Source organism: Phaethon lepturus, unplaced genomic scaffold (genome assembly GCF_000687285.1).
Source record: "Phaethon lepturus isolate BGI_N335 unplaced genomic scaffold, ASM68728v1 scaffold54002, whole genome shotgun sequence".
Lineage (NCBI taxonomy): Eukaryota > Metazoa > Chordata > Aves > Phaethontiformes > Phaethontidae > Phaethon > Phaethon lepturus.
In genome coordinates this window covers 1-11243 of record NW_010525178.1, presented here as the reverse complement: position 1 = coordinate 11243, position 11243 = coordinate 1, and the positions used below count along the sequence as shown (strand labels likewise).

The 11243-nt window shown below is 48.5% G+C and overlaps 1 protein-coding gene across 1 annotated transcript; it reads left to right on the top strand.

The window, feature by feature from the left end:
* Nucleotides 1-331: 331 nt before the first annotated feature.
* On the top strand, nucleotides 332-9566 carry CETP (cholesteryl ester transfer protein, plasma). The gene is made up of 16 exons (XM_010282643.1): nucleotides 332-543; nucleotides 1595-1709; nucleotides 2483-2617; nucleotides 3130-3200; nucleotides 4283-4370; nucleotides 4499-4568; nucleotides 4872-4932; nucleotides 5575-5666; nucleotides 5932-6111; nucleotides 6535-6585; nucleotides 6933-7100; nucleotides 8588-8655; nucleotides 8778-8820; nucleotides 8906-8975; nucleotides 9312-9397; nucleotides 9492-9566. The coding sequence occupies exons 1-16, from the start codon at nucleotides 399-401 to the stop codon at nucleotides 9564-9566; spliced, it is 1518 nt and encodes a 505-aa protein (XP_010280945.1). The 5' UTR covers nucleotides 332-398.
* Nucleotides 9567-11243: the final 1677 nt, after the last annotated feature.

The window sequence follows — 11243 nt, the reverse complement described above, 5'->3', positions numbered from 1 at the left end:
AGGAATGCAAAACATGGAATATTTCTGTGCAAAGAGAAAATGATGAACTGGCTGGAAGCAGAGTGCAAGGCTGCTCCCCTGACTTTATCCCCTTCCAATGTCCATCTCCTTCCAGCTCTCTCCACCCGCCTCGATGTGTGCATGCCCTGGGTTAAAGCAATCTTGGCAGGACAGCCAAGTCCTGCAGCCCGCACGCCTGTTGTGGGAGGAAGGCAGCGTGCGACTTCAGGAGTGTTAAGGAAACTATAGGAAGATTAGGAAATGTGTGATGAGTTTTGATAACTGGAGGAAGCAGGTCATGTCCTGCTTCGAACGAGGTCTGCTTGGAGGTATGAAAGCAGCCTTTGCCGCGGTCAAGAATCAGTTGATCTCGGCGGCGCTCTCCGCTCTGGCTGAAGATGCTCTGGGCTGGCAGGATGAGGCTGGGGACCTTCGGAATCTTGCTAATGCTTGTCCGCGCATCAGCAGCCTGTGAGTTTGGGCCCTTCCCTTACAGTGTCACGGGGATCGTCTGCAGGATGACCAAGCCCGCGGCATTGCTGTGTAAGTGCCTGCTGTAAGGAGCTGTGTTTCTCCTCTCTCCACCAGGAGAAGTTAGTGATAGATCAGCCAAGTGAGGGGGTTTCTTGCTTCCCCAGTTCTTGTGGAAACTGTTTATCTAGTAAGTTGTATTAATATCTGCCTGGGAGCACAGGTTAAATATGGGCACCTGAACTGAACAGGCACAGCTTCTCAAAGGATGTTCAAAACGGTCCCCAACCCCTCTCCTCAGCCCAAAGCTTTAGCAATGTTCCTCACTGGGGCTGGTATGATGGAAGAGCTAGTGCAATTGTGGGTTTGACTTCTCACCTCACTGCAATCTCATCTCTTGTGGTCGGTGTGCAGAAGGGGAGAAACAGGGGTTCTCTGCTGCTGTGGGTTTATTTGCAAGGATCTGGGGGCTTTGTGGATGGGGGAAGAATAATTAGTGCTTCTGCAAAGGCTGGGAACAGCTCAAAAGGTGGGAACAGGGTCCCATCCCCTCCAACAGTGGTATAACGCAGCGAGGGATGCTGGGCCAAACTAAGAAAGGGTATTTCTGGAAAGAGAAAATCCTGTAAAAGCATGCGCCTGAAGCCAAGGCTGAAATGGGATGGATAACGTTAGGAAAATGGGTACAGAAACTTGAGTCTGAGAAGTTTTCCTCTGGAGACCTAACAGCTGACTGCAGTACAAGCAAGCAGCAACAGAGCAAAGCACTGGGGTAAAGTCAACAGCTTGTGCGGTGTAAGGATGAGCACAGCCTCGACCTTTCCCAAATCTGCCCTTCAGGTGCAGGTGAGGTATGTGAAAGCTGGGCTTAATTCCCTGGGGAATGGTCCTGCTCATGGTTGTCGAGCCACACATGCTGTTTGCCCCCAGCTGCCATCAGCTGTTAAAGTTAGGGTTTTTTGTTTTTTTTTTAATTTACTCTGAAGCTACTTCTAGTGCTTCGTTAATCTAATAGAAATGCCTTGGGTAAAACTCTTCTGTAGTGCTTTAATCCAGGGTGCAGACCTGCCTTTGCAGCCAGGAGAGAGTGCAGTTTGGTCTCTGCCTTTTTTTCCACTGACAGTGAACCAGGAGACGGCGCAGGTCATTCAAGCAGCATTCAGAAATGCCAAATTCCCAAATATCACTGGGGAAAGGTCCATGCGGCTCCTTGGCAAGGTGGCTTACGGGCTGACCAAGTGAGTATCTCTGTGTCTCTGTGCCAGGGGAGGTGCGGGCTGATGGAGGGGAGTGGAATCTGGCCTTGGAGAGAGCTTTGATCCAACAACTCCCAGTGAAAGCAAAGGTCTGGACCAGGGCAGACACGTTTTCTAATCTATGCCTTGCAGACAATTTGCACATTAAGGTTTAGGCTGCTGATGTACTATTTAAGAACTCTTCCAACGCCGTGGGCAGACAGCGAGGCAGTGCGTTGAGCACACCTCTGACAATCGGAACGGGGAGCTCTGCGGGCTGGAGCTCCCGGGGCGCGCCGCCGACAGATGGTGCCCATGGCACATCCAGTGGCAGAGGGGACCTGGCCTCAGCGGGATGTCACTTGGCCATGCTTTGTGACAAGCAAGGCTGGGTTTTGCTGTGTTACTTGCTTTTATTTGGGGACGACAAATGCAACAATGCAAACACAAGACATTTCCCGCTATGACTGTGTCTGACACAGAGCACTGCAATAAAACGGAGTTGTTTCTGCAGCGCGTTGCTCCGTGTTTCCTGTTTAAAGCATTCTCCTCCGCCTCATATCCGAACATCGCAGGGGAGGAGCAGTGCACCGAGGCTGAGTGAAAGCACCATAGCCCTTGTGCGTGGCCCCTGTGATTTGCAAAAGCTCTGGAGTGCTTCCTGGAGTTAGCACAGGTCCCTTGGAGACCCCACATCCTCAGGAGCAAACCTGCCTTGCCTGGTCACAGAAAACAGCCCCACGGTTGAGGACAAACTGGGTTTCTGTTGTTTCCAGCATCCAGGTCAATGACTTGTCCATAGAGCAGAGTGAGGTGGAGCTCAAGGAGAACGATGCCATTCACATTGCCATTAAAAACGTGACGGCCTTCTTCAAAGGGACCCTGAACTATGGCTACGCTGGGGCCTGGTTGTAAGTATCCGGGGGCTGGCTGCTGCCGAGCACGACGGCCCCAGCTCCTGCTGCTGCCTGCAGGCGGGACCGGCCCATGGCACAAGCAGATGCAATGGCAGCATTGCTTACTGCCTGAGCGAGACAAGATTTTGTAGGCCAGCAGTGCTGCTTAGCCCCATCACTCGTCTTGCTTTCTGCCTTTCTGTCCTCACCGTCACCCCTTGCATGAGGAGACAAGATGGCCAAAGCATCCAAGTTGTCTTCTTCACTCCCCTTTGTTGCTCTATAAACTCTTAGCGGACAAGAAAGGGGCTTAATGCTCCTGTTCTCCTAAGTGCTGCTAAGGCGGTGGTTTGCAATGATTTAAAGCCAAAATATTTGAGATGGGCTGCCGTGTGCTGGGGTTTTGCACACCGTAGTGCAAGGACCGATGTGAGAAGTGTTATAAAACCCACCCCGTGGCTGACACACGGTCAGGAAGAAGCTCCTCCAGCAAGGGTTGCTAAACATCCTCTCTTCTGCCGTTACAGTTTGCAGCTTTTTCATTCAGTTGATTTTGAAATCGAGTCTTCCATTGACCTGCAGATAAACATTAAACTGAGTAAGTAACAGCTGGGGATATCTGGCCGCAGGGGTCTTTGTGAGCATGCTTGCTCCAGAGCAGTGGGACAGAAAAGGTGGGGGGCAACGAGGCCAGGTTGGCTCTGCTCATCTCTGTGGGGATCGGATGGCATCCGGAGGCTGGAAGTGGGTCTCTGCTGCTCTGTGCACACAGGCTAGGAGGCAACGTGGCCCTCCTAGTTTTAACAGACCAAGCAGAGGAAGCCAGAACAAATCATTTCAGCAAAGCAATGCTGATTTACACCAGCAGCAAGTAAAGAATGGTCTGGTCTTCTGGACTGTCTTTAGGACTGGCTTTTCATCTCCTGCTGTTCAGGATGACTTGAAAAAAACATGGGGATGTTTCAAAAGAGTGAGCCAAATGAGGGCTTTTTTGCAGGAGGTTTGAACATGCCTATAGTCCACTTTTTCAGCCGGCTCCAGATCAGGCCCAGGGTGTGCTCTGGGAAATGAAGCCTCTTCCTCGGCAAAGTCAGAAGACTTAGATGAGAAAGGAGAACAGAGGCAAACTACACTGCCTGCCAAAAGGGATGAGAGGGATGTGGGTTATTACATGTGCCTCAAAATACATCTTCCTGGTAAGCTCCCACGGGGAGAAGAGCAGCACAAAGCTCTCAATGACAGTATATTGCAATTTCCAAGCCTTTTGCCATGTTTTGCAACATGGCTTAATTCCCTCCCTGCTCTGGTTTGTGGGTTGCACATACTGCCCAGGTTCTCCTGGGTGATGTTATGGGATAACCGAGTCCCCGACAATAGGAGCTAGCAAAGCTGGCAGGTATCCAAATGAAGCGTGAAGAAGGGTGCCCGGTAGACTAGCTCAGCTGTGAGCTGTGAGCAGAAATCCCGCACCCAAGGGTGCAAGGTATCTGCATCTGCCCTGATTCTGCAGGGTCCTGATTCTTTTAGAAACAACCCCCAGGAGGTATGGGGAACTCTGGCTGCCCCTCCGCAGTGATGATGCCCTGCTCCAGGTCTGCAGTGTCTGCAAAGTGCACTCATCCTCCTTGTCTCAATAGCAAATTTGCTATTTTTTTTTCTTTTTTCTTTCATCCCACGCAGCGTGCCAGAAGGACCAGGTGGCTGCCGATGCCTCGGACTGCTACCTGACTTTCCACAAACTGACGCTTCACCTCCAAGGAGACAAGGAGTGAGTCTGTCCCCCTTCAAAATTGGGTCTTGTTTGCCCCACTGCTGGTCCCTGAGTGCTTCAGCCCAAGTGTCCCCCACCATGGGGACTGCTGGGCAGTCCTTGACTGCGCTCCCTGTCTCACACAGGCCGGGCTGGCTGAAGCAGCTCTTCACGGATTTCATCTCCTTCACTTTGAAGCTTGTTCTTAAGAGGGAGGTAAGATCAGCCACTGCCTGTGGACAGAGGAAAGGTCAGTTTGTGTGCTACACACTCCTCTGCTCACATATGCCCACAAGGTAATAGCAACACAAGTTTAGTGCTTGCAAAAAACACAACAACTAAATAGAATCCACAAAAAAACCCAGCTTGGATGAGGTGAGAGGTTGTGCTGACACTGGGATCTCTGATGGTGCCGGACTCTGGCCAACAGCCCCCAGACCTCACCATGCGGCCCAGCTCTGCTCCACAACTCAAAATCTTGCCCTCCGCCTTTAGTTTTTCCCTCTTTTCCTCTTGTAGGTGTGCAACGAAATCAATTTTCTTGCCCAGGTGCTGGCAAATTTTGTACATGATTTAGCAGGTAAATACCCTTGTTTTTTCTGCTTTCTTTTTTTATGTGCAACTTTTAACATTTGAGCCCCAACAGGGCAGTAGTGATACCCATCAAAAAAGTCCTTCGAAAATGTCTATGGGATCCCAAGGCTATAGACAACAGCAAAATAAACCTTAGCAATGTCATGCTTTGAATTTTCTGCATCAGGTTGATTTTTAAGGGTGATTGCACGAGTTGAAAGACACTTTTCAATTCATAAGGTATTTCTCCTTCATTATTTAATGACCAGAGGTGCAGGATAGCTGCAGAAGATGATGTTAGAACACGCAGAACTGATGTTAGCTAGAACAGGCGCATGTATTGGAGTGTTGGGGCTGAGATATCGCAGCATCTGTATCCGTCTGCTGAAGATGGTTCCCAGTCCCAAATATCAGGGTAAAGGAGTAAAACTGAGAGTAATTACCCCTATTTTTCAGTGGAGAAACTGAGTCAGTGAGCAGTAGCAGGATCAGCACTAGCACCCAAAGGAGTGGGATCCCCCCCCAGTCCCAACCCTGTGTCCTTTTATAACTCCCAGTCACCTTCTGCAGCAAGTCCTAAAAGCAACTGTCCCAAGCTCTGTTTAAGGTCATATTTCTTGTGTGAAGTTTTTGTGTTTTCTTCCTGCAGCAAATTTTGTCCGGGATGAGGATATCAGCGTTGATATCTCCCTTGCATCAGCTCCTTTAATAAAAGCAAATTACCTAGAATCATATCACAAGGTAAAGTAACCCGGGCTGCTCGGAGACCAAAGGTTTTCTGGCAATGATGCTCGCTGGAGGGGCTGGTCCCTTGCTGCCAGCAGCACTGCAGCCAAAGGTAAGTCTGCAGCGTGGGCGGATCCCAGCCTTTCACCCAGCTAAGCAGCTTGCTCTCTGCTCTGAGTCCAGCCAGCCAGGTCTCTGCCTTGCAATGAAAATGCAGTATTGACATTCTGTCCTGTCTCCTGCTGCTTGTTGTGGCCAACACGCTTGCTTTCCTTTAAAGGGCCTCATCCGGTACAAGAACTACTCAGACGTCTTCAGTGACTCTGTTTTCTCCCCATCACTGCTGACTGAGTCCCGAATGCTCTACTTTTGGCTGTCTGAACACATCCTCAACTCTCTGGCTACAGCAGCATTCTTAGATAAGCGCCTGGCATTGACCATCAGAGGGGAGAAGTTGCAGGTGACTATTTCAGGAGTGGTTTCCTCCTTACCTCATAACATGATATTTTGGAGAGCAAATAAATAATTCTCTAAATAATGTTTTTTTGGTAAGAGCTAGTTTCTATAGAAGACAGAAATCTATAGTCAGTCACTACATGTGATCCTGGTCAGGAATTGGTACCTTCTTAGCAAGTATGTGCTACCAAGTAGTGTTATCCCTTAGAGCGGTAACACCAGCAGATAGAAAACTTGTTTTCTGAGTTGTAAAGTGACGTGATTTTCTGTGGGAGTACTGAGGTAGAAAGGGGTGAACTCAGGCGGAACTCAGCCATGCCTCTGAACTGGCCACAAGCCACACATCAGCACTCTGGCCCATCCAGCCTGCATGAGGGCTAACCATAACCTCCTATTTCATTTTTCTCTTTCTGGTTTGTTTCTGAAGGCGCTGTTTGAAATGGAAGACACAGAAACACAGCGGAAGGTGGTGCAGATGGTAACTTTTGGTCCTCTTCAGAGCTTTTTACGTCAAATGAGGAACTTTTCAAGTGGATTCTGTTGCATTGTAACATCTCGTGTCCCTCGCTTGACAACTTGAGTCTTGGGTGGGCCTAATGGGGAAAATCAGGGATTGATGGAGAAACCGTTGTGCTCGGCAAGGAGGATTTCTCCACCCTCCATGCTGGCACAGCTTCCTTGAAACCTGGATGAGTTATTTAGCTTGTGTGAACTGGAGGAGGAATTGGGGACTATGAAGGGGATGCAGCTGTGTGGAAGGTTGGTGGGAAATTGGAATGCAGTGTGGAAGAAGCTTGACTCTTCTGTTGCTCCTTATTTGACCAGATTTTTCAAGGCACCTCCTATAATGACTCTGTGGCCAAGGTGTGGAGTCTTGCCCATCCCCAGATCTCTCTTCAGCCTGAAGGGACAGTCGTGAAATCCTTGGTAGCAGTGGAGATCAGCATCTTTCCCCCGGGAGAAGAGTCCCTGATGGTTCTGTACATGGAGAAGGTCAGTTCTTGCTTCTCCTGACTGTGAAGACCTTGGGACAGGCTCTGTCCTGAGTTTGGACCATTCCTGCGCAGGGACAGTAATGGCAGGGAGCCCTTTGGGAAGGGTGGGTGGCTAAACCGTGGGAGGTGGAGAGGGTGTATCAGTTCCTTCTAACACTCCCATCTCTTCCCCTGACATCTGAGGCTGGGAATGATGATAGTGACCCTGTTGGCTCAACGCCTCCTCTATTAGGCCAGCCCATCACTGGTGTGCAAGGTGGTAACAGCAGCACCAGAAAGCTCTGGTAAGCCCCCATTAACCTGTATCAGACACGGTGAAACTCCTTTAGGTGAGGTATTTTAGGAGAGAATGAAGGCACCATGGGAAAGTTTTAGTTTTGAAATCTCCTGGTTGCCAAATTCTAGCTCTGGCTTAGAGGATAGTTGTCTCTGAAATGAAGATACAGCTCTGAAGAAAGCGAAGCTCAAAATATAACCTTTTCCTCTGTGCGTGTCTGTATGGAAGTTCCTGGTTACACTGTGTTTTACCCCAAACTGCTTTATACTGAATCTAAGGAGACAGCAAAAAGAAATGCCAACAGCCTTGCTGTCATGGGTAACATCACAAAAAGGCAGTACATTTGTCCAGCCTTGTAATTATGGGCTGGTATGGACACTAAACACTGCACAAAAGCAAATCCCTGCCTAAGGGTAGACCAGACTCTTCCATTTAAATGGTTAAACTGTAATCGAGAACAATTCCCTCCTGCCCTCTGCAATTATCCCATGTTAGCAGGGTGTTATGGGGAAAGACACATGGCTGGTTTTTTTGTGCTCCAGGTGATATCTTGAAACAAATTTCTGGTACAACTGCAGAAGCACTGAACTAGAGGTAGTCCCTAAAATCGTGCCTCTCAGGATGTGATCTGTTCCTGGCCTGCCAGTCCCCTGGTTGTGACCTGCAACTGGATCACAAAATGCTCCTTTTAAATGAATGTTTGTGTACAGGCAAAAGCAAGAAAAAGCCTATATGGCCAGAATTTAGAGAATTCTTTCTTTTTTCATTTGGTTACTGATGCAAACACTGGTTTTGCATCTATAGATGCAAAAATGGTAAGACTACTTGTGGTAGCCCTGGCTATGCTGGGGCTATTCTCTACACATCCTGTCTGGCGATCTTTCATGTTGAGACAGTTAGTTGTTGTGAAACACCACCATAACCATTTCCTTCTCTGTGCAGGATTTGGTTCACAAAATGACAAAAGCATCAGTCCTGTGGAGGAGCCAGTCTAGAGTCCCACAGGCTGAGGCTGTGGGCATCGGGGGGGAATCTGTTGCATGCAAGTGGAGAAGGAAAATGCTGACCTTCTCTAGTAGTATCTGGAGGTAAAGCCAGAAGGATATTGAATTCTTGGTCATAGACAGTAAACCAGAATGTCCAAATGAACCTCCCTGCTGTAAGGCAAGATGAGCTACGTCTCAACTCTGCCGTTCATCTCTGTGCAGGAAATCACGGTCACTATCCAAGCTGCCTACACGGAAAAGAAACTCATTTTGCACCCTTTGGACTCCAGGTCGGTACTGTGGTCTCTTGTGGGTTTCGTTGCCCTTTTTAGCCCATGTCTGAGAGCAGCACAAAAAGAGGATCTCTGCAGCCCTTAGTGACTTTTCCGCCTGCTTTTTTCCTTCCTTTCAGGATAGAGTTTAAAGTCTTTAAATGCACGGCTGATCCAAGTGGGGTAAGTCCTAAGAAAGTATTCTCTAGGCCACTTGTGGCTAAGTGATGTCTTTAAAACCTTTTTGTATTAATTTTCTGGCTTTCAGAATGACCCATCCATAAGAAACTTCCTGCAGACAATGATCTCGGTTGTTGGGATCCCAGAAGTGATTTCAAGTGAGTTTTCCCTTTGGGGAAGTGCCAACCTACTCTGTAAAGCATCTAACATCAGATCTCCTAAACCTAAGCACTGAAAAAATACATCAATAACCCTGACAGCTGGTGGGGGGGAACCACATGACTGATGCGAATTTCTGCTGGACTCCCTTGGGGCATGGGGATCCTTTTGTCAATGTCTGGGACAAAGGAAAAGTGAGTTTTCCGTCAGACCGAAGGATGTGGGGTGTTTGGGCGTGATTAGCTTGTGGCAAACTGCAGACAAGGTTGCAGTACATGATGAGCAGCAAGCCAGAAAGGCTGTACCTGTAACTGATGGGTCTACTGATTCCATAGGGATTGAACCAGCTTTGACTTCACTGATGAACAGCAAAGGGCTTAATCTATTTGAGATCAGAAATCCTGAGATCATCACAAGAAAGGTAAGCAGTGTTCAGACATACCTGACTCTCAAAGCCCTTCTTGGGACCGTGGCATAAACCAATATAATACTTTTTTTTCTCCTCCCTTTTTTAGGGATACATAATTGTACAACTTGACTTTAGCTTCCCAAATCATTTGCTGCTTGATTTTCTTGAGAAAATGTTATAGAATTGATCTCTTCATAAAGGAGTGTAGGAACTTGTGTACAAACAGAAAACTTGTTTGTGAACCAATTAAAAGATGAGCTGATGACTTAAATCAACTTTGGTTGAATTTTCTTTCCTTTTCCTGAGAAATGCTCCAGTTTCTGTGCAATTGTACTTCCACTGAGCCTTTCCTCTGCAAAGATCTTGAAGTCTGCACCTCTATGCATGCTGCTTTCTCAGGACCTTTAAAGGACTTGTGTGCTTAGGAGTAAGTGTTGAGGTGCATGGGCTCTGGGTTAGCACTCATGGGAGGCAGAGTTTTGCCCATGTTTTGGCATCTCTGTTGTTAAATTTTGGAAATGCAGTGCCTTTTGTGCTGATGCTGGGTTTTCGTTTCTACCATGAGCTGAGAGGATCCTGATTTTGACAGACTTGAGTAACTCAAATGACGTTACCACACTCCAGGTAAGCTCAGAACCAGTTATGCTAAAAGACCTGGCTATGACTGAAGAAAATACACTGGACCTGAATTTACAGTGCAGTACAATAATGGAGAGATCTCAGGCCCTGGGTACCTTCTTTACAGAGTCTGTAGACTCTGTGTAGAGCTCTAGGCAAATTGTTACGCCCTTGTTGTTGAGACAGTGGGAGCAAACTTGAGAAAAGCAATAAAACTGATAAGGAAGCCAAACAGATTTTAAGAGAAAGTGTAAGTGTGTAGTCAGACAGCAGGTTCCTGCTCCTTCCTACTACAGTGCAATAATTTATCTGAAGTGGTTCAGTTATTTTCCTGTACCAACTCATGCTTCCCCTTTTTAAATTTGTCATTTCACTTGGAAGAGATCTCAGGTGACAAATCTAAGACTGTAATGGTGATCACATTAACAAAGGCAGAGGATGATGTTCTCCTCCCACACAAAGCAATAGTAAAGCTCGGGCTTCCACAAAGAGCCTTGCGAGGCTGGTAGCAGGACGGCCCTGTCTTCTCAGGCTCCCTGGGCATGGCGGTCGCTCCCTCCGCATTGTCACGGGTGTCCTCCGTGGGGACTGAGCCAGGCGTCTCTGAGCTGCTCCTCTACCACCCTCAATGCCAGAGGCCATCGAGCTCCCCCAGCATGTCCTTGCTCCACGCGACTGCGGGGTTTCACATCTCTGCAGCAGCTACGGTGCCAAGCTGGTGAAGGAGAAGGCTGCACATGGACTTCACAGGTTGCTCCGTGGCAGCCAGGGAAGGTTTACCTTAGTGGGTCTCAACCAGCCATGTCCAGGACACAGCAGGAGGTGAGTGGCACAAAAGGTGTGACACAACGGTGTGGCTAACGGTGCCTTGAAGAAGCCCTGGTGTAGCGGACAACTTTCCACCTCCCTTCCCACCCTGTTCCCACCACTGCCTCCGCTGACAGTTTCAGTACCGGCTAAGGGCTTGTCCGTGCTCCCTCTGGCTCTGAAGTGGCTGACGCTGAGGTGACATTTTTGCTCTCTGCATGGCAAAGTAGGCTTAAGACCAGGGGAACCTGTCAAGCCATGGCCCTTGGGTCTTCCTGATGATGAGCATTAATAAAAAAGAAATGGCAGGAAAAAATGCTTTTTTTTTCTGCCTTGGAGGTGCCTTGCCCTGCATGGGGGAAGCTGGGGATATCCAGTGGTAACAAGCCCTTGGGGCTGGGCAAGACAGCTGCCCTTGCATGGGGGAGCGGGG

Bases quoted from the DNA above. Each gene is read 5' to 3' on its own strand.
- CETP (XM_010282643.1), top strand. From the start codon at position 399: ATGCTCTGGGCTGGCAGGATGAGGCTGGGGACCTTCGGAATCTTGCTA. The intron at 7,101-8,587 runs GTCAGTTCTTGC...ATCTCTGTGCAG, and splicing joins TGGTTCTGTACATGGAGAAG to GAAATCACGGTCACTATCCA. The intron at 9,398-9,491 runs GTAAGCAGTGTT...TCCCTTTTTTAG, and splicing joins CTGAGATCATCACAAGAAAG to GGATACATAATTGTACAACT.